This window comes from Schistocerca gregaria, chromosome 2, assembly GCF_023897955.1.
Source record: "Schistocerca gregaria isolate iqSchGreg1 chromosome 2, iqSchGreg1.2, whole genome shotgun sequence".
NCBI lineage: Eukaryota > Metazoa > Arthropoda > Insecta > Orthoptera > Acrididae > Schistocerca > Schistocerca gregaria.
Window position 1 is genome coordinate 439,249,186 of NC_064921.1, and position 23,317 is coordinate 439,272,502.

Sequence of the window (23,317 nt, forward strand, 5' to 3'; positions counted from 1 at the left end):
TGTCATTAAAATTATTTCATTGTGATAAATTGTGTGTAATGTTTCTCATAAAATAGGGAAACTTACTGGACGCACCTCGTATATATAACAATAGATATCGAATGAATTCAGAGGTACACTCCTAGGATAGTAACATACCGGCATAGCTCTAATGAAATTGTAACAGAAGCCAGAAATGATCGGGGAACGTAAATGACAATAAGACTCCTTCCGTTACACAGCGTAAGGTATAAGGGAAAGATGGTAAAATAAGGAAACTGTTTATTTTTTCAAAAGTAATCGTCGTAGCCGTTTATATTTATCACACTGTGAGACAAAACGATAAGTGCCTTCATGGAAAAAAATGTATGCGTTTGCCAGTGGAACTATGATTGTACCCAGGCGTACACCACTTCGTCCCGCATGGGGAGGCATACGGATTGTAATGAGTATGTGTAACGGCTTACCAGCGAAACTTCTGCAGCGTCAGCTTAGTCGAAACAAGAGGCACGCCAGCTCCGGGAAGATCTTCTTTGAGTGCAAGGGCCCGCTGCTGATTGACTTTCTGGAACGTGTCACCACAATTAACGCGCAGCGATAAGCGGACACATTGCAAAATTTAAGCTTGCCATGAAGTCCAGACGCCCAGGAATATTGATGGACAGCATCGTTCAGTTGCAGGTAACGCCCGCCCACTTGTTGCCAAATTTGTTTCAGCTATACTGCAGAAGTTTCGCTGGGAATCCCATGAATATCCTCCGTGCAGTCCCGAACTTTCCCCGTCCTATTTTCATATTTTTGGAGCCCTGAAGACCGTCGATTTGCATCGGACGAATAGGTGCACTCCTGGGTGCAACCATGGTTCCGTAGACAACCGCAAACATTTTTCCGTGAAGGCATTGACCGTCTTCTCTTGTAGTGGGGCAGTTGTGACGATTACTTTTGAAATAATAAACACTTTACTTACTTTTTCCCGTCTGTCTGCCGGCCGTTGTGTCCAAGTGGTTCTAGGCGCTTCAGTCCGGAACCGCGCGACTGCTACGGCCGCAGGTTCGAATCCTGCCTCGGGCATGGATGTGTGTGATGTCCTTAGGTTAGTTAGGTTTAAGTAATTCTAAGTTCTAGGGGACTGATGCCCTCAGATGTTAAGTCCCATAGTGCTCAGAGCCATTTGAACCCGTCTGTCTCGTTTTCATTTGACTCTCCTTGTAGCTTGCAGAGTTTAGGTGCAGAAACGAGAATCCTTGGAAGAAAGTCGACGTAGTGCATGCGAAACCCTGTTGGATAAATTCAGAATTCCTGTGTGCGAAAGCTGCTGAGCGATTATTCTGCTGACAGTTTTATCTCTCATGTCGGACCTGGTAGTCTACTGGTAAAGCACGTGCTTGGAAAGCTAAAGATCATGGGGTCGAATCTCAGTAGGACCGCCGAATATTTCTGTCTGCCGTTAGATTAGCCATCTCCTGTCACTTATCCGAAGATTCTTCAGGAACGACACATGGCTCGGATTCCGCCTTAAACTGTAGGTCGCTTTTCCCCAGTGGTGTAGGTTAGGAACTCTCAAGTCGAGGTGCTGTCCAATTGGCAGATTTGCGCCAAATCTTACTGGTAAGTTGTACCGTCCGCCACGCACTGTACAGTGGCTGGTAAAGCAGTTTTGTGGATTTAGTGCACAGATCGCCTCCTCGCTTATCACCTGTGCTGCATCTTCTGATACCCTTTACTCGTGATACCCATCCGCAAGCGTTTCTTCAAATGGAGACAGTGGTTAGTGACTCGCTAAAAGATGAAAACCAGGAACGCCTTTACTTACTACTTGCTACTTCTAGTTGTAGCTGTTGTCATTCAAACCGATCACTAATGAACAACCTCCTAAACCAGTCAGTCGTAGGCCCATCGTTTCCCACAGACGTGCAAATTGTAACGAAATCTCTACACCATCCTTCACCGGTTACACTGAAGCTTTGATAGGTGGTACATACAATCAGCTCATCGCACTCAAAAGACGCCTTGCTTTGTGCGTTACGAAACATTCTCAGCTTCCTAAATTATTTGCGGTGCCGTCAGTTCTTTCCATTGATGCTTAGCTATTGCAGTTAATCAGAATAATAATAATAATGTTATAATGACTTACCAGTATAAGAAATCTGAAACCTGGGGAGACGTAAAATTGCTTTGGTGTAGAGAAAAATGAGTTATTACCTGGGGTAAGAAAATCGCTAGAAAGTTCTCCACATAAAGCAGAAGGTACTGATGTTACCTGACTTCTGTAATGTAACATTAAAATTCAGACTCAGATTACGCCAAAACAATACTGTAGGCAGAAATTCCTGTATCGCCAGTAGCCAAGTCGTATGGGGAACTTAAACATCGACCGAATTTAGACGCATATGTCCCTTAAAAGAGGAAGGATTACAGCTGGGTCAGAAGCTCTAAATGTTGCTGTCAAGGCGATAGATTTCGACTTCGTGCTGTACACTTTCAGACCACGGACCGCATAATATGTCTTGACGAAGAATGAAATCCTCAAGGGACCTAATAAGCTGTGCCAATATTCATTAGCAAATATGCAGAGTTCTAGGAGCACCGATTGTGATTCGTGAACAATTGTAAAAGGTCAAAATTTATGGACTACAGTTAATTTAATGAAACATCGCATTTCAAAAAAACAACTCAACTTTGAGTCCTTAAGATCAAGTGGACACTGTGTGTACCAGTCTAACGTCAGTTGATCCGAAGAGCAAAGTACAAGAATAACAAGTTTTAATTCCATGGTAGAAAATGGAAGGTACAAGTAAAATATTATTAAAAGACACTACAATGTTCACCAAAATCGATATATGTAGACTCGAAAATTGCAGAAGCACGCGCCTGCTAGTGGTGGCATAGTAGAATACTGTTTACATTTTTTTTATTTACATATATTTTGAACATCAACAATAGTTCCCGTTAACACACCTTATCATTATATACGTAATATAAAGCATTGAATGTTATGATTATTGAATGTGTACGACGTGTTTTAGCTTTAACAGATAATAGGTCGAAAACTGTATGGCAATAAACCGAATAGAAGTGAAGTGAATATTACCATATCTCTCCAACAAATGCCACAACCACAAATGGAAAGCGGTCACAATGGCTTGACGTAACGCTAATGTCTACGATAAACAAATATATACCGACCGAATGGTAGCAGCTAACCATTGTGACATAGTTGAACGGAAGCCAGGTAAAACATCATACTTCGAAATCATTGTCTCAGTCACATTTGTTGGAAGACCATTTAGGGCACATTTATATGTAAAGACAGAAAATTCGGTATCAGGCGAATGGGGGACGCAAAAACTGATGTCGTCCTCGTCATTATGGGTGTTCTGTGATCAAAGCCACATAGCTTGAAGAACGGTCTGTCTGCATTCCCTGAATACAGCAAAGAGAATGAAATACAAGATACAGAGCGTATGAAAACATGTGTCAGGAACTTGAAGTATCTTTTTTAGAATTTTGATGACTACCGGGTCCACAGCCTTCGTGGAATTTTTAAATTAAGTCATTCCTCTTTAGACTGTTAAAATATTTACTGCGATAAATAATAACAGCCTAAAGCTGAATGACTTCGTTTAAAAAATTATTTTTGAGATCAAAACACACCAAAATTCATATGAACACGGGCCCGAAAATCCTTCGTTAGAGAGTTACGAAAGGATTTGTTGTCCAAGACACAAAAATTACATTTTTACCAAACATTTACAGAAACTGCTCGAAGTTAAAACACTTCCTGCTTCAATGCATCCCCTGAGTCCTCATTCCATACTTTAAAAGTATATTGCGGTAAACTCCCGATGTGTGAAATCCAGTTTGTACACCCTCCCTCAGAACATCGACAATGCGTACGGAAGTTTATTGAATATACCAAGGATTTTAATGGTCCCAAAGGGAAAAAAATCTTCGAATTCAAATCGGGCGGTCGGGCAAGTCATGCAGTTGATCCACTCGACCAATCCACCTTTTCCGAAACTAGTTACCGACATACTGGCCAACTATCCGTGCAAATGAACACCATCGTACATAAACCACATTCGTCGGATGACGTCGAGAGGTACATCCAGGAAATGAAGCAACGTTCGTCTGAGAAACTGTAGATACGTTTGTCCAGTAACACATTTTAATAGAAATTATTCTAAAGCAGAACAAACTACAATCAGACACAACAAACAAATATCATGACCAACTGTAAACAATAAAGTGAATAAAAACGCAGATTTGAGGTAAATTAGGAGTAGATACAGAGAATTCCTTTCATGATTAACGAAGGATTTTTGAACTCATGTTCGTATGAACGTTTTGTATTGCTTTGATCTCAAAATTAAACCTCTAAAGTTTCTGACATATATTTTTGTACTGTCTTATTCGTACTCTTCATAATCGCACGAATCTTGCCTGTAGTATTGTAAAATCGCGTAAGTCACTTGTCCACCTCTTGAATAAGCTCACGTGACTGTCCATCACAGTGAAGTTACACTGCTCAAAAGAAATAGCGGAACGCGTGTATCAACTTTCGGCATGTTAAATCTATTTTGATACAGGCGTTACCTATGGTCTTATTGCATGGCCTGGGATCTTCACTTTCAATTTTTGCAACAATTAAAATCTTTCGCCCTCTAACTGCTCTGTTATGCATTACAGTCTCAGGTGACCCCTCCGGAGGAAGTGAGTACCAGTTTCCGAGCGTTCTGTAGTGAGGTACACAGACGGCAGTCGTCATTTTTTGGACGTAATATTCAACCAAGCACATGTAATGTGACATATTAATGCAATGGAAGTTTGATTCAAGGAGGATGGACTTTCCATCCTTTTGCTGCAGATGCCAGTCTCTCTCCAAGTGTCATCCACAGGTTGTAGACACGCTACAGGAAGGCAGCTCAGTATACAAGCGAGCTGGACGATGTTGCTGATGCATTACAACTCCACGTGAAGGTCGATATGTGGCCATATCTGCGTTGCGGCGTCGTACAACTACCGCCAAAGCACTGCAAGGCGCTCTCAGAAAGACCGCTGGAGCCGCTGTTTCAGATCAGACTGTAAGGAATGGGTGTCGAGGAAGAACCTGACGGCCCAGACGTCTTGTTAGAGTACTCTCCTTGAGTCGATATCATCTTGCAGTTCTCCTCCAGTTCTGCCGTTCCCATGTCAACTGGCAGTTTCGCTGGTGAAACGTTTTAATCGGAAACGAGTCTAGATTTCTTCTGACGCAAAGTCAATGGCCATATTCATGCCCGGGAACGGCCAAACGTCGTCCAAGAAATCTATAGATTCGATCAAGGTTCTGTAGTAATGTGGGAAGTCATCAGTGTTGACATCCGTACGTATCTTGTCGCCGTCCGTGGTCGCCTTACAGCTAGGCAGTACATCGAACAGATCCTGTTGGACCATGTGGTGACAGCTGCATACGGTGGTGGCCCCTGATTTCTTCTCATGCTACGGCCCAAGTGGCGGCTGTCACCGGGGATGTCTTGTGAAACTTGGACACTGAAGTAATGGAATGGTCAGTTGTCAGTCCTGACATAAACCGCATCGAACATGCGTGGGACTTGAGTGACAGACGAGTTGGTGGTCGTCCCGTTGTACCACAGAGTCTCCAAGTACTCCCAAGGACTCCCATTGAAGAATTGGAAAGGATATCACAGGGTGCCCTCCATAGACTTGTATGGAGCATGCAACGCAGGTGCCTCATAAAGGGCACATTCGTTATTGATGCTCTCAAAAGTCCAATGAAAAGCACCCAGGATACTCGATGAATGATTGTTTTCAATTTGTTTGCGACACCTGTCGGACACTTCAGATCTTGTTATGTAAATGAAAGAGGATGTAACGATGTTTTGTTGTGTACTTACTTTGTAAAAGACAAAAGTATAATTTGGTAACATTCCCAGTCCTCAGTTACTGCTCAGTGGAGTATGGCACACGCCCAAAGTCACGTTCCCCTAATTCTTCTGAGCAGTATATTTCATAAATGAAATTTTTTGTTGTAGAAAAATAAAGAAAATAACAGCAATAATTTGAAACTGGTATTGTGAAACCAAGATAGGCGTAGCATCTCAGCAAACTCTGCAGTCTATGTCGCCAGTTTACCGCGGTGAAGCGCGAAGCATGTAAATTGCTCGGCAGCCGTCACGTTGCCACTGGGCACAGCTAACTGTACGTCTCGCTTACTGGTCGGCCGCCGCACGCCACACAAAAACTGTAAACTCCACTGGACCCTGACGGCGGCAGCCTGTCTTGAAATTTCCCACGTCTTGGTGTGTGAGCGCAGGAAACTGTCAGTGGGTGACATGTATACAGCCCGAGCCAAGGGAAACCGAAGAGTCTTTTCTCTAGTTTGCCGCAAAACATCACAATATACCGAAATGGTTGGGGGCGGGGGGGGGGGGGGGAGGCAGAAACGCTAGAATTACTTTCCTGTCGGCCTGGGAGCAAGGAAGGAAGATTACTTTTAACGCCCCGTCTACGAGGATACCATTACAACGGAGCACAAGCTCGGACTGGGGAAGAGGGAAGAACGGATAAGGAAATCTGCCGTATCCATGTCAAGGGAATTATACCTTCATTTTCCTTAGGTGGTTTAGAGAAGCCACCCAGAACCTAAATCTGGGCGGCCATACAGTGTCTGAAGTCTGCTGCGATCTCTCTCACGATATGGGCGAAGCTGGTGGTCAGGAGGGAGGGCGAGGGGGAGCGGCTGTGTTACCGGGTTCTTCTTCTAACAGGTAAATGCATATACTATAGCCTTTTGATTTAGTTAACCAAATGCTATCACCGAGGAACCACAATTTAGATTGCAATGCTTGTTTTCGTAAATATTTATTTAAGTACAGTTTAGTTCTCACAAGAACGCAAAGTAAAACAGCAACCAGTCACTGTTAATAATGCTACTTATTGAAACAAATAACGGCGTCACCGGTTTCGAAGCTGTCCGCTGTGACCGAGCGGTTCTACGCGATTCAGTCCGGAACCGCGCTACTGCTGCGGTCGCAGGTTCGGATCCTGCCTCGGGCATGGATGTGTGAGATATCCTTAGCTTAGTTAGGTTTAAGTAGTTCTAAGTTCTAGGGGACTGATGACCTCAGATGTTAAGTCCCGTAGTGCTCAGAGCCATTTCTGAACCGGTTTGAGACCGGCAGGTTCATCCTCAGGCGGCCGTTCGCGGCTAGTGCTGTGTTTTTGATGTTGGCTGTTTTTCGTTATGATGAAAGTTCCTGAAAGTGATAATGCCATCGAGAATTATATGTCGTTCTGTAACACTGTTTACTGCCTTTCAAGAACTTCGTATTACTCGAATTAATATCTAACATTGAACACATTTTCTCAGCTTTGAAGATACAAATTCTGAACATCATCATACACACAGACATACCGTCAGACTTTCGAGCAAATATTATCCACACAATCCGAAGACAGCAAGGGCAGGTAATCGGGAGAACTATCTTTCAGTCAGCCTACCAGGTCATGAATCCAAGTTGCTGAAAAGCATAACGCACAGAAGACTCGAAAAGAAAACTGAGTATGCGTTAGAGACGACCAGTTTGGTTGTAGGAAAAGTAAAGGAACCAGAGAGGGCGGTTATGACGTTGCACTCGGTAGTGGAAGCAAGACTTATGACATATCGAATCACGTTTATAGGAAAGAGGACTCGACAATGTATAATAGTGCAAGATGTTCGAAGTTCTCACGAATATAAGTAAGAGTGTAGGAAAACAGGGGTGATAAACAGTATGTTCAAAAACCGAAAAGAAAAGGGTGGAATACTCCGACTAGAAAGGGGATGTAGTCGTCGCCTCTACCGTTGAAGAGTGATGGAAATTAAAAGAAGGGTTCAGCAATGGGATTAAAATTCAAGGTGGAAGAAAATCGGTAAGAAGATTCACTGATGACATTCCTATGGTCACTGAAAGTGTGGAAGAGTTGCCGGACATGTTAATCAAGAAAGTCGGAAGAGCACACGCTATGGATTGAGAGTAATCCGAAGGAAGGAGAAAGTAATGAGAAGTGATTGAATTGAGATTAGCGATAAACTTAATGTCAAAATTGGTGGCCTCGAAGCAGACGAAATGAAGCAATTCAACTACCTTGGAAGGAAAAAGAAAAATCGTGACGGACAAAGCAAGGAAGACATAAAAAGCAGACTAGCTCAAGCATTGAAGGAATTCCTGTGGTGCTTTAGAAGGATACTGCAAATTAGGCGGATTACCAAGATACGAAATGAGGATGTTCTCCGCAGAATGGGCGAGAGAGGAACATGTGAAACGCTTTGACAAAGTGATAGCAAGTGTGTTCAGACATCAAATGATAACAATAGATAGTAAGAGCTTAGATGAAGACAGAGATTCGAACATTTTCAACGTATACTTAAGGACATTGGATAGAAGTGCTAATATGAGATGAACAGGTTTCCATAGGAGAGGAATTACTGGCGGTCTGCATCGAACAGTTCAGAAGACATTGAGAGCCATTTTAATTGACAGGTGGAGGTTGGGTGGTGGAGGGGGAGGGGGGAGCATTCAGGTGCTGAAACGATTATTTTTGATCCTGGGGAAATGTCTCGATAAAAAAATTGGACCTACCATCACGGCCATGTTCCCAATCGTAAAGCGTTAAGTGTAGGACAGTTTGTTTATGAAAAGCAAGAAGACAAAGGCTTTGCACTTCCTCTGCACACCGAGTTTGACCTCCTGTGACATTTTCGTGGTATAAAACGGGACTATTTTTGGCGTATAGAAGAGATGTAACAATAATCACTGTGGACACCAGGCGTCATAATGTTTAATGATTTAATGAAGTGGTTCCACCAATCTGCGAAACGTTGGACGAATGTGTTTGGTCCTATTGACACTATTTTGAAGGTGCAGTTTTGTAAAAGAGTCCAGAAATACAAAGTTTATATTTTGTTACGCCTCCTCTAGTTTTTGTGCCTACCTCATTTCGTCTAGATTTTTTGAACTTTCTGAGCTTTCACATGGAGCTTGCTCCTGCTCTGAGTGGTCCCTATCCGAATGCACCCCTTGTCAACCAATTACAATCCACGCGAATGAAGCAATGAATAAGACAGTACAGAAAGTTTAGTGAAGTTCATGTTTAATGCTAGGTGGCCTCTTGCACAGCAGGTCTTGTGTTAGTTTAAGAATATTTGGTCACGTTAATGCTGCCTGTCTGATTGTGATCGGTTATGGGTCTCAGTTTTAGGGATTCTGTAGGTTACTAAAGGCTAAAGTTTTATTTATTTAACAACTTTATTATTCTTTTTAAAATAAATATATGGTTTTGATGACTGGAAGTCACCAATTAGTGCATAACCAGCAACCCCCATTCCTGATGCTTTAAAGAAAAGTACTCCAACGTATAAAACGGCTTGAGTCGTCTGATTACAAATAAATTAAGGTGTTAAATATGTTTAACATTCCTGGTAAGCATTAAAAACCTGTATTGTTGAAAACGGAAAACCGTAATTGTGTCGGTTTCATTAGTTTCGGATTTTTTAACCCAAACTAATCAAAAAATAAAGTTCTTCGCACATTTCATTATTTATGAGTAATATCTCTTTACTGTATGTCTACAACGATGTAATTTTGCAGGTAGATCAAATGGTACATGTGGATACTGTCAGCAATATGTCTTGCGGATAAAGTTAGTAGCGAAAAAGTAATAAACTAAAACGTCATGCTTGATGCTGAAATTTCATCTCATGAACAGCGAAACTGTAGTAAGCGTTAAACTTTCTTCTTTTCATTATTTCGTTGAGAGGGGGTGCCAGATAGAAAAAAAATTGAAAGGTTTGAAGTTGTGTGTAAAAGTTTATTTGAAGCCACAAAGTGTTCTCATTCTGAAACAGTGGATGGATATAATTCGCGTGGCGTGAGTTATGCTGGATGAAAACATGCTATAATGTTACCTAATATTCGCACCTGTGTGCATTTTATAAATTTTTTGAAGTGAAAGTAAGATGTTTGAGAAATAAGGGCGCATCATATTGAAGACAGCAAGAGAACAATATAATCATGTGAAAGATCGTAGTCTTTGAAAGTAATTGATGGTACTGAACTCCTGTTTCGTCTAGTAATCTGCAAATTAATTCACACCTATATAATTATATGTGGCCACTATCAGGCGCAGAAGTCGTGGTTGGCGAATGGAAAAGCATGGTGAGACAGGACAGTGATAATGTTAAGTTTCAGTGCGAAAAATGATTTACATGATAATAAGAGCGATAATCAGACTTTGTAAAGAGCATTAGATTGCAGGCTCGACTTTTTAAAATGAAGATGCATAAATGATATCTTTGTGTCACCAAGACAACCACTTCCAACTTATTTAGCTGGCTGAAACACAGAAAGATAATTTAAATATTATTAGTAGGAGATAACCATGTTACTAGTAAATGGAAAAAATAATTAAACGTAATTATTTATTATCGAAACCAAATTACAGATAATAGGACACAAGACCTTGCAGCTTTGCAATCCGGATACAAATGTAGCAAGAAGACGACTTACCGTATTTAGGTTTTTACAAAAACATAAGATGAACGAAAATCGAAAAGAGATATTATTTGATTTTAAAGGTATAAGTTCTGCTTTAAGCATAATGATCAGATAGCTAACATTAAGAAACACAGAGATTTGTTACAATACTTTGAGCAAGGTGACAATTATTGAAGTATAAGGAAAAAAACGTATATTAGTTGCAAACTACGGCGTACACACACTTCATTTAACATGTGAACGCGACTACAGCTATTCGGATTTATGTTATGACTTGTTCAATATGCCTGCCATTATGGCGTGATGTGGCGCAGACGAATAGCGAAATTCTGCATGACCCGCTGAAGTGTCGGAACACCGATGCTGTCGATGACCTTCTGAATGGCTGTTTTCAACTCAGCGATGGTTTTGGGGTTATTGTCATACACCGTGTCTTTAATAAAGTCCGACAAAAAGGATTCACGTAGTTTCTGGGAGAATATGGTGGCCAATAGAGGGCTATGCCATTGGCCTCCGGGTATCCCAGAGCCCGAATGGGGTCCCCAAAGTGCTCCTCCACGACATCAAACACTCTCCTGCTTCGATGGGGTCGATGTCCTTCTTGCATGAACCACATCTTGTCGAAATCAGGATCACTGGATAATGGGGATGAAACCATCTTCAAAGACTCACGTACAGCTCGGTAGTCACCGTGCCCTTAGGGAGAATCACACCGATTATTCCGTGACTGGATATTGCACGCAACACAGTCACCCATTGGGGGTGAAGAGACTTCTCAATCGCAAAAAATCGGTTTCTCAGTCCCAGTGCGGCAATTTTCCTTATTGATGAACCGATCCAAATGAAAGTGAGCTTCGTCACTAAACTAAATCATGCGTGCGGGTACTAATTACCATGCTGCCCCGCGCGCCCAACCGTGCAGTTTGAACGTCCTAACGCAAACTGTTCAGAAGTTATGACGATTTTACTTCATATAGTTCAATAATTGTCATACTCTACTTGGCTTGCGTTAATAATTTAACATAAAATTAATCATGTACCTCGTAATGAATAGATTATGACAGCACTTTAATCTTTTTAAATTCGGTCAATAATAACGTGAAATACAGAAAATCGAATATTTGTTGCCCCAGGAAGCCGTTTGATAGGCAACCAAGAATGGTTGATCTTAGCCGATTAGTTGTATACAAGGCGATTTCTTTCTTTCTTTCTTTCTCGGGCCTTTGTCCCGCTCCAACGCGGGGTCGGCTTTGTTATGACGGATTTGGCAGTGTTAGTGGCAGAGAGTGGCCGGATGCCCTTCCTGCCGCCACCCCGAACCCGCCGGGATGGAAGTAGTGTACCCCAGCTGTCTGTATCTAGTGTAAGTCATGAAATAGTGCGAACGTTTTGAAATGTCTGTGAGTCGTGTAACTGAGGCGGAACTTGGGGACCAGCCCGGTATTAACTTAGCGGGATGTGGAAAACCACCTAAAAACCACATCCAGGCTGGCTGGCATACCGACCCACGTCGGTAATCCGCTGGGCTGATCGATACGGGGCCGCGCGCCTACCCGAGTCCAGGAAGCAGCGCATTAGCGCTCTCGGCTACCCGGGCGGGTAGTTGTATACAAGGTGATTATGTTTTAGTAACTGTTGGCGTGTAATTTCGTATGTACTGATAACTGGCTATCGCAGAAAGTAGCAGCGCGCTCGAGTTCAGTGAGAGAGTACTAGTGGTGAGGCGTCTGTGTGTTGTTGGCAGGGTGCGGGCAGCAGGGCGCGTGCCTGTGGTGCGACGCGGACCGCCGCTGTTCGCGCTGCCGCCGCCTCATGGTGGAGTCGACGCGCCGCTGCGTGGACGCCTGTACGTGGGGACAGCGTGAGGTGTGGGCCGCGGGCGCCGCCGTCTGGGGCCGCGTCTGCCGCGGTGAGTGCAGCACCGCCCTACTTGCTACTCCGTCCTGCGCAAGCCTCTTCATCTCCCAGTGACTACTGCAACCTACGCCTGTTCGAGCCTGCTTACTGTTGTCTCATTGTAACATTTCCATCCCCCACATTTCGCTCCATACCTAAATAGATTCAATGATGCCTCCGAATGTTTTCCTATCAACATCCCTCCTTTCCCTTTTTCCCGTGTCTTCAAGGGATCGGCATGTTATTGGTTGCTTGATTCGGAGGAGGGGACCAAACAGCGAGGTCATCGGTCGCACCGGATTAGGAAAGGAAATCGGCTATGCCCTTTCAGAGGAACCATCCCGGCAATTGTCTGAAGCTATTTAGGGAAATCACGGAAAACCTAAATCAGGATGGCCGGACGCGGGTTTGAACCGTCGCCCTCCCGAATGCGAGTTCAGTGTGTTATCCACTCGCAGGATGATCAGCATGTTATTCTGGATTTCACAGGGTTAGTGGTACAGGGTGAGGATGCTCTTCCTCACGCCACTCCACCCCGCGCATCCACTCCCCCTCCCGTCGCGGGCCGGAATTCGTGTACCACATCTGTACGTATTCTCTTTATCCTGCGCAAGCCTCTTCATCCTCTACAAACTACTGCAACCTACGCCCGTTTGAATCGCTTACTGTAGGTCTCATTCTAAAACTTTCATCTCCTACGCTTCTCTCCATTCCTAAATAGATTCAATGATGCCTCTCGATGTTTCCTATCAACATTCCTCCTTTCCCTTGCCTTTATCCCGTGTCTTCAAGGGATCAGCATGTTATTGGTTAGTTGATTCGGGAGAGGGACAATAGACAATACATACATACCACATACCACTATTCGAATCCCTAATGCGCTTTGCATCGAGCGCCTGAACGCATCGACTGAGGCTTGCAACACACAAAATCATTGTGAGACGTTGCCAAAGAAGTGTGTCGCTCAGAATGTCTCCCTAATGGTACGGTGACTGCCGAACTGTACGGGAACGTCTTCGAAGATGGTTTCATCCCCATTAGCCAAAGTGATCCTGATTTCGACAAGATGCAGTTCATGCAAGACGGACCTCGACCCCATCAAAGCAGGAGTGTGTTTGATGTCCTGGACGAGTATTTGGGGACCCCATTCTGGCTCTGCGATACCCAGAAGCCATTGGCATAGGCCTCGATTGGCCACCATATTCTCCCAGAAACTATGCGAGTCCTGAGCGACACGGCATCGGCGGAGGCACTGTGCGTGGTGTTGGGAGTCTGCCCCATTGACATCACCAACCGTCAAAGAACAGCAGCGTACTACTTGAAGAAATGGTGACTTGGTGACAAGATGTTTGAAATTATAGAAGAGAACATCACAGAAAGGCGCCAGTTAAACCGCTGGCGAAAAACACAGCTGCAAAGACAATGGGATTCAACAGAAAAGGGGCGTCGCAGCTTTTTTCCCAAACTTCAAGGAACGAATGGCGCAGAACATATAGCTCACACACACGGCATGGTCCACTCCCTCACGGGCCGTATTTCATACCCTGAACACCTCCATCTGTTTGGTCTCAGCCAAACACCCATGTTCACTTGCGAAGAACTAGGAGCTCCTGAACACGTCACTGTACACTGTGACAGACACACATACAACCCCTAACTCAGTATGACAACTAAAGTTAAATTCTACAACTGGACGATTGGTATATACTGACTGATATAACCGATAATGTGTCACGTACCTTACATGAATTATATAAACAAGGACAATCATATATACAAATAAGAGCAAACACACAAACACACACACACACACACACACACACACACACACACACACACACACACACACACACGGGAACAAAAGACTTGCAATGACGCAGACACAGGAGCAAACACAGAAACCGACTCAGATCATAAAACAAACATTGAGATTACTACAAAGACCATGTAAGATAACACAGAAAGGGATCGACTGCCATAAAATATTGTAAAATACGTCGAAATCTCTTGGGTAATAAGTGTAATTAAAATGACCTAATTGTTTATTATTCTTAGGTAAACTAATACTATAATGAAAATGATGCAATTGATTACTAAGCTTAGAGAAGATTTTATCTTACAAACTACACAAACACCATGCACTTTACACTTAGAAATAAGAAATTCAGCCGGCCGGTGCGGCCGAGCAGTTCTGGGCACTACAGTCTGCAACCGCGCGACTGCTACGGTCGCAGGTTCGAATCCTGCCTCGGGCATAGACGTGTGTGATGTCCTTAGGTTTCTAGAGGACTGATGACCTCAGAACATGTCATAAACTGATAAATGTCATAACTCTTTTCTGTCTTCCTAAATTCCTGTCTCCTTTTCATAAATCGTTACTTTTAAGATTTCATTTGTTAATTACTTTGGAGTCTACAAGTGTTTAAAGGTGCAATAATATTAATGCGTACTACAAATAAGAAATAAGTTTCACAGTCTATACATGAACAATTTCATCTTGTGAAAATTCCACCTGTCTTCGTAACAAGGTGGCAGGTCATTTGTAAATGGCAGGAAATAAAATAAAAACAAAGGAAACCAGATCTGTATGCGTCTAGTTTTGTTCCACGTGAAAGTTTGCGAATGTAATTTAAACGTTTGCAAATCATGTAACTGAGGCGGGATGTGGGTACCTGTCCGGTACTCACCTAGCGGGGTGTGGAAAACCGCCTAAAAGCCACAACCAGGCTCTCCAGCGCACCACACCCTGTCATTAATCCGCTGGGCGGATTCGATCGGAGCCGGCGCACCTCCGCAAATCCTGGAAATGGCGTGTTAACGCGCATGGCTATTCAAGTGGGTTCTTTGCTGTACACCAATCCCTTCTTTTAGTCAGTTTGCACCATAAAATTATTTTTCTCCCATTTCGGTTCAGTAATTCCTTATCAGTTTCTCGAGCTACCCATCTAATCTTCTTCGTTTTACTATGTGCGCAGCTAGTAGTCTATAGACTAGCGTTGTTGCCTCTGGATCACGGGTTCGATACCCTGCCGGTCCTCATCATTTCATCATCGTGATCATCATACGTGACAGTGGCTAGATTGGACTGTGTAAAAATTGGACTGTGAAAAAACTGGGACTTTGTACGGGCGCTGATGACCGCGCAATTCAGCGCTCCAAAAGCCAAACATCATCGTCTTTCTGTATCACAACATTCTAAAAGCTTCTATTCTCTTGTTTCTCAACTGTGTGCCGTCCACGTTACACTTCCATAGAACGATACGCTCCAGGCAAATGGTTTCAGAAAGGCTTCCTAAGACACAAATTTATATCAGATGTAAACAAACGCGTCTCCTTCATACATTCTTTGAATTTTCAGTCTACATTTTACATCCTCTGTACCTCTGCCGAAGTAGCAAAATTCACCAACTACTTTTAGTGTCTCGTTTCCTAATCTAATTCCCTCAGGACCGCCTGATTAATTAGACTACGTTCCATTGCCTTTGTTTTGCTTTTCTTAATGTTTGTCTTACATCCTTTCAAGACACTGTCAATTCCGTTGAACATCTCTTCCAGGTCCTTTGCTGTCTCTGGCAGAATTACAATGTCATCGGCAGATTTCAAATTTTTTGTTTCTTGTCAATGAACTTTAATCCCCTTTTCAGATTTCTTCTTGGTATTCTCTACTACTTGGTCCATATACAAATTTAGTAACCTTAGCCGTAGCCGACAAGCTGCCTCACTCCCTTCCCAACCACCACTTGTCTTGCATGCCCTTCCACTCTTATAACTGCGGTCTGCTTTCTGTACAAGTTGTAAGTAACTTATCGCTTCCTGCATGTTATAAGTGCCACCTTGAGGATGTAGAAGGCTGTATTTGAGGGAACACCGTCAAAACCTTTGTCTGCAGCCCCTATAAATGTAGCTTTGCCTTTCTCCAGTGTATCTGACGTAATGATTTCTAGTTTCTCATCCGTGGCGCACCATGCACGTCATCTGACTACGTGTTGGTTCAAATGGCTCTGAGCACTATGGGACTCAACTGCTGTGGTCATTAGTCCCCTAGAACTTAGAACTACTTAAACCTAACTAACCTAAGGACATCACACACATCCATGCCCGTGGCAGGATTCGAACCTGCGACCGTAGCAGCCGCACGGTTCCGGACTGCGCGCCTAGAACCGCGAGACCACCGCGGCCGGCGACTCCGTGTTGTCCCGCCACAGAACATTCCGCACATAGTGTCGTAATGACTCGTGGTCTTTTCGTTCCCCTCGGAAACTATTTAACTGAATATTTTCAAATAGAATCGTCAGAGAGGAGAAGAAAATTAATCTCCTATATCGTTGACATCAATCTGTTGTAGAGTTGTAGAACATGTTTTATGTTCATGGTTAAGATTTTTTTTGGAGAAATAAAAGTCTCGTGTATGGGATACAACATGGCTTTCATAAAAAGAGATTTCATGAAATTAAAGTCATTCTTAGGGTCCAGGTCTAGGGCGTCCTGGACAATGGTCCCCATGTTGATACTGGATTTCTTCACTTTCGAAAAGATTTCGACACAGTGGATTGTCACCTACTGAACAAGATATGAGCTTACCGAGTTTCTAAATTGATTTGTAACTAGATTCAATACTTTTGCACTGATAGAAATCAGCACGGTGCTCTTGCCGGAATGAAATCGACATATGTGAAAATAACGCCAGAAGCAAACCAGAGGAGTGATATAGCTACCATTATTGGCAACAAATCATTGGAAACACTAAAAAGGTAAAATAACTATTTATAATCGTCTGAAGCTACCTCAAGTGCAATGAGTATGAAAAATCATCATCATCGTCATCATTTTCTTTGGGCCTTTGTCCTGCTTCACCGCGGAGTCGGCCTTGTTTCGCGGTGTTGTTGCAGAGGGTTGCCGGATGCCCTTCCTGTCGCCACCGCGTATCCTCCAGGATGGAGTTAGTGTACCCCGGCTGTCTGCATCTAGTGTAAGCCATGAAATAGTGCGCAAACGTTTTCAAAGGTCAGTGATTTGTGTAACTGAGGCAGAGCGTGGGGACCAGTCCGGGATTCACCTAGTGGGATGTGGAAAACCGCCTAAAAACAACATCCAGGCTGGCCGGCACACCGGCCCTCGTCGTTAATCCTACGGGCGGATTCGATCGGGCGCCGGCGCGCCTACTCGAGTCCAGGAAGCAGCGCATTAGCGCTCTCGGCTACCCTGACGGGTCAATGAGTATAAAAAACTATTTCTATGTATATCTTATACCTGATTCAGTCACAGGCGGAATCCCATTTACACAACATTCATTCACGAAAGAAGTGTCTTCGATTCGTGAGTAAGCACATCAGTGTAGGACCCTTGTCTGATTGAATTAGCAGAAGAAACGTAAAAGATCGAAAGAGGAGCGGCTGGTGATGGCCGTGCTCTCCGTCTGTCAGCCACCGCTGTAGCCTTTCTGCACCAGCCATTGTGTGGCTCGCTGCGAGGCCCTGTCTGTTCTCCCCCAAACCCCTTCCTCTCTCTCACCAGGCGTGACTGCTCGAGAACTCAGCAGGATTCCAGGAAAAGTTCCCGTGTTCAAATGCCCGTATCCTCATCGAACTGGAACAGCCGACTGCCGCGTAAACGGAGTAACCACGTGCTTCATACCATCAGTCGTGTATTCTGGACGTGGATGCAGTGCGCACGCAAGCAGCCACCGAAAAGTCACGTCGTACAGCCGTTGAGAATCAGAAGTATCCCTCACTGCCACCGTTCATAATAATCGCTACCGCCGTGGGACTTGCTATTAGCTCTACTTTTAGTGCCGAACCACGCTGCTGACTATAAGTTACACATAACTGGGAAACGAAGAAACGTGGAACGAGGAAAGGACAGTTGTCATTCTAAACGACAGTCAAGACTTCACCAGAAGTCGAAAGGGGTGCTTGAACCAAAGCATTTCTCTGGACCAATAAATTCTCAGTATCATCAATGTCATTAGCCGAGCTCACTAACGGACGTCTGCCGGTGGCGTTCGACTCGGAAGGAACGAGAAAAAAATGGGGTTTAATGTCCCGGCGACGATGAGGTCATTTATAATTGGAGCAGTCTCGCATTAGGGAATGATGGGGAATGAAATGGGTCGTGACCTGTCAGACGAATGGTAGCGATTTAAGGAAATCATGGAAAAACGAAATCTACTTGGCCGCACGCAGATTTGAATCGTCCTCCTTCTGAATACGAGTCCAGTGTCTTACAGGTGCCCCAAATCGCTCGGTGCGACTCTGATACAGCCAGTTTTTATCCTAACGGGGGAATACACTTCAAGCCACGAGGGGAAGAGTCACTAGACCTTGAGCCAATGTCCTAGAGTTAATCTTGAACTTTACCACGATTTTTGATGAAGCGATCTGGTACTGTTAAATCTGAATTGTCTGATCGATGGGAGAGTAAATCCAGGCGGTGCCCATGCTATTGTTCTAGAGGCTTACGCTATGTACCAATACTAGAAAAAAAAACTTTTTCGACCGATTCTTGGTTATTACTCGTCAGTGTTGGGCTGTTACCCAGTTGAGTAATAGAAGAGATAGAGAATATCCAACGAGAGCAGAGCATTTCATCACGTGACTTTTTAATTGTTTCGAGAGCGTTATAGAGATGCTATACAGACTCCAGAGGCAGACGCTGCAAGAGAGTCGTTTCGTATACCTTTGAAGAGTACAGTAAAAATATAGAGGGCTCATGTTCAAGAAGAGCCGGGCGGCATGGCTTGTTGTGCCACAGTGTAGAAAACGAATTACCGTACGAGGCCCTGCTTTATCAGTGTGCTATCCCATTTTGTAGCGGCGTGCTGCGGTACCGTGGCGCGGAGATTTCTATTTGTACCTGCACTGCAGAAATGGACATGGAAACAAACAAAAAAATAATTACGTAAGTATATTTAAATTAAAACTTCATGACTCCTCTCGTAGTAAAACTATGCTTATAAGTATAGCTGTACTTGCGCCAAGAATGTTTTTGGACACTTAAACTAGCTGTAGAAGAGATAAACAATACTTTTCATCTGTAACATCCCTTCTCTATGTAGTACACACGCCCTGAGCCTTCCACGTGGAGTGTCTGTGTCCTCTAGGAATTTTGTTTGGTTGAAGGAACGGAACTTAGTGCACTTTGCCTCGTGAAGGCAGTCTGGAAGCTACATGAAATAGCAGTAGCGGCTCCAGTTTGAGAAAGACGTTGTTACTGGCCAACAGACAGATGTGCTAACGACATGCCCCGCGCACCTGACGTCCAGTGATGCATTACTAGAAAATTCTGGAGGACAGGGTATCAAATATGCGTTGCTTGCGTCACTCATACTTACGCAGGTTTCTGTGGTTTCCCTGAATTATCCCAGATGAATGCTGGGATGGTTTCTTTGACAAGGACATGGCCAATTACTCCCTCATCTTTGTGCAGCCAGTCCTTGTTAGTGCTCCGTCTATAATAATATCGTGACTGATGACATACGAAACGCTGTTTTACGGAATTAACTCTCATTTCTAATTACTAATAAAAGCCTTACATAAAACTGACGATATTTGCCACGTTCTACATCAGCTCTTGATCTTCTCCGCTTTAATTTTTGCAAAACTGTAAAGCCATATAGGACTTCTGAGGCAATTGACAAACGGAAAATGCAGCGGAAGAGTGCACATGTTGCCATTTTGATGTAAGGGCGTCAAGTTTTTAGCACCTTCCGAAACAGGTCGTGCTTAGCAGAGTAAACCTAAATGAGAACGAGACTGGTAGAGATAAACGTTACTTACGGTGAAGGACGTGTCTTATGAAAAAGTGATGTTCTCTCAAACAACGGATAAAAAAAAATATTCTATGACAAGAACTTACTGTCGATGCCAGACGTCACTTAATCTCTGGTGTGAGGGCCAGTCATCGTGGCCGACACTTTTTAGTGTGATGGAAATGATTCTTTTGGCAGATTACAAATGTTCAGTTTACGAACATATCAAATCCATTTGATGAACTCTGAACAGTTTTTGTTAACGGCGTCAAAGCAGCACGTATTAGCGTCTTAAGGTTTCGTACCATGGACGGAAATCAAAACGCAGCCGTGCTGTCGAAATCTATTGTGAATTTTCTGCGATGTGGAAGGCGCCATATATGTGTGTTCGTTTATAGTTTATACCATAAATGTACTGAGGAAAGAAGTGTTGTGCATGAGAATCAGGGCCGTATTTTCGCGGAGGCTATCTAGGAGCCCTTACCACAAAAATTAAAAATGTCTGTTTTTCATATTGTCGTGCGGGTCCTCATATAATAGTAAAAGTCGTATGCCTAATTATTTTGTGTATTTTTCAGTGGGCAACTGATATTAATGAAGTCGCTATTCATCTCTCTCAGCCCACACTACTTTGCACCACATTCCCAGAGGCGCCCTGTCAAATGTGTGCCACATTGGTCGGCAGCATCGCAAAGACTTTTGAGATAATGGTTAACGGAATTTTAGCGGTTTGATGGGAGAAATGGAGAGAGAATTTATTCCGTATCACTTTTTATGCGAACTAGGACCCATAACAGTTTTTAATTCGTGCTTCCAGATGCCAATTCTTGAATTATCGAAGCTGGGAAAACTATTTTAAGATGATTTTATTCAATGACGAAATATTGCGAGAAACGCACACGGTATCTTGAGATGCATGGCGTCTGACAGATAGCTTACTGACTCAATGTCATAGAAATGTTCACGTCACGAAGGTCACGCGACCGCCATGATCATTTTTACGGGAAATTACAAAGTAAGTTAAACAAATGTGCTCCTATAAAAATACGAATGCATTTTTGTAAAAATATTTTTTACTCGTAGTAATTAGAGAGTTAACCAATTGTCGATGGGTTACAGCTCATCATTTTTTTAAACTGAAATACTGTTTTTAACACGGCTGTTACTCTCAACTGTTTGTTTCTTTTTTTAAAAAAAAAAAAAAGTATAGCAGTTCACAGCGATGTTAAACAAGTGTTGAATACCGTAATAATTTAAATTCCTTTGATTTTTATGAGTTAGATATCACAAAATATCCTGATAAGACCCGAATCACAGTTTAGCATAGAGGGCTGCAGATTCTAAATACGGCCGTGGTGAGAATACTGAATAGACGTCAAGACACACCTGATGGCGACTCGGGCTCCACCTATTTGTTCAAAGTCAATGGACTCTGTGTGTACAGAATAGGAGGGAAAGAAAACTAAGCCGGAGTTTCAAACGGTGTCCAAAGACTTGAAGTTTTCCGGCGTCGACACAAAGCGTAATGCACGATCCGCAAATGCAACAAGAGTATGTCATGTAAAGACGGGTCATTTGTATTTACTGAACAAGAGGCGACTGCTAATTGCAATTATTATTCCACTTTATTGTAGAGTCTGATACGAAATGCTATTTGTTAGGAAAGTCCTGGAATCTTTTTGTAGAAATAGTAAACAGCCGATCAGTTGCAAAATGGAAGGTTTTCAATGTTTATAAAAACGTCTTCTGGAGAAGAAAATAATGACAACTGGATTACATGTTTTTACAGAGATGCGTTGAAATATATCCGAAAGGCTTCAGCCAAATACAAAATTTCACCTCCATAGTAAATTAAAACATGCACAACATGGTTTTGTCTATAGGTTTTTTTTAATAAATAACTCATCTGCTACCAGTCTATTTTCTTTATTTTTCGCACAACGCGTTTCGGGAAATGATCCCATTTTTAAGTGCGCTTTTTGTGTTTGTTACGTCATTACTATGTGATGTTGTCGATGTGTGAGATTCTGCTTCATTTCGTTGACTTTACTGACATAAGAAAACATGCGATTTTTAGTTGGTTGTCGATCTTTGAGTGAAGTTAGTGGCGAAATTTAGAATAATTTGTACCTACTGTTTCCTTATGCTCCATTTGTGCAGTCTCACACGCACTAAACATCACACACAACTTGTACACATTTAAACATCGAAAACATTTTACATAAACAAAACAGTGACACAGATGTTCTTACAAGTAGTCAACAGAGATGACATTAAAGGTCTTCCACAGAGTATTGTATGCTTTAGTACAGAGGTTATTTACCTGAACAATTTGGATCATTACTTACTTATGTTTATTTTACAATTTTGCTTCTTTCTATGTGTTACTGTTTATATTTAAGTATACTATCGAAACATCTGAAGAAATTCACTGATTCACTGTCAAGTTTTTCGTTTAAAGTTTTATCTTCATATTTCCTGTAATGTGAATCTCCAGTTCTTCTAGCAAATCCATTTTATGTCCTTTATTTAGTCGGTGGAGTACTTTGACATTTTTCTCTATTTTTTTCATATGTGTGTCCTGTATTATGTACATGTGTTGCTATGGATGATGTAGTGTGTCTATCGTGTGTGTAGCCTTTTATGTGCTCTGTGTACCTGGTGTTGAAATTTCGGCCTTTTTGTCCTATGTAGAACATGGAGCATTCCTGGCATGTGAACTTGTATATTCCAGAGTCTGAATATGGATCATGCTTACACTTTATATTGTGTATTAGTTTTTGTTGTAGTTTATTAGATGTAGAAAACCCCCAATTTTTACTTTGTGATTTTTGAAAATATTTGCAATCTTCTGTCATAACATTGCCAATGTATGGGATACTAGATATACTTTTGAAACTTCCTGGCAGAGTAAAACTGTGTGCCCGACCGAGACTCGAACTCTGAGAGCTTCTGTAAAGTTTGGAAGGTAGGAGACGAGATACTGGCAGAAGTAAAGCTGTGAGGACCGGGCGTGAGTCGTGCTTCGGTAGCTCAGTTGATAGAGCACTTGCCCCCGAAAGGCAAAGGTTCCGAGTTCGAGTCTCGGCCGTGCACACAGTTTTAATCTGCCAGGAAGTTTCATATCAGCGCACACTCCGCTGCAGAGTGATAATCT

General features: G+C 42.9%; 1 protein-coding gene across 3 annotated transcripts in view; it reads left to right on the forward strand.

Annotated features, from left to right (window-relative positions):
- Nucleotides 1-23,317, forward strand: part of LOC126325294 (uncharacterized) — a 354,815-nt gene that overhangs the window by 298,097 nt on the left and 33,401 nt on the right. For 2 of the 3 annotated variants that reach the window (XM_049995161.1, XM_049995163.1), the window contains exon 2: nt 12,262-12,426. The exons of the other annotated variant lie outside the window; for it this stretch is intronic. In XM_049995161.1, the coding sequence (XP_049851118.1) occupies nt 12,262-12,426 (165 nt within the window). The remainder of the gene's footprint in view (nt 1-12,261; nt 12,427-23,317) is intronic. 3 annotated transcript variants of the gene reach the window in all.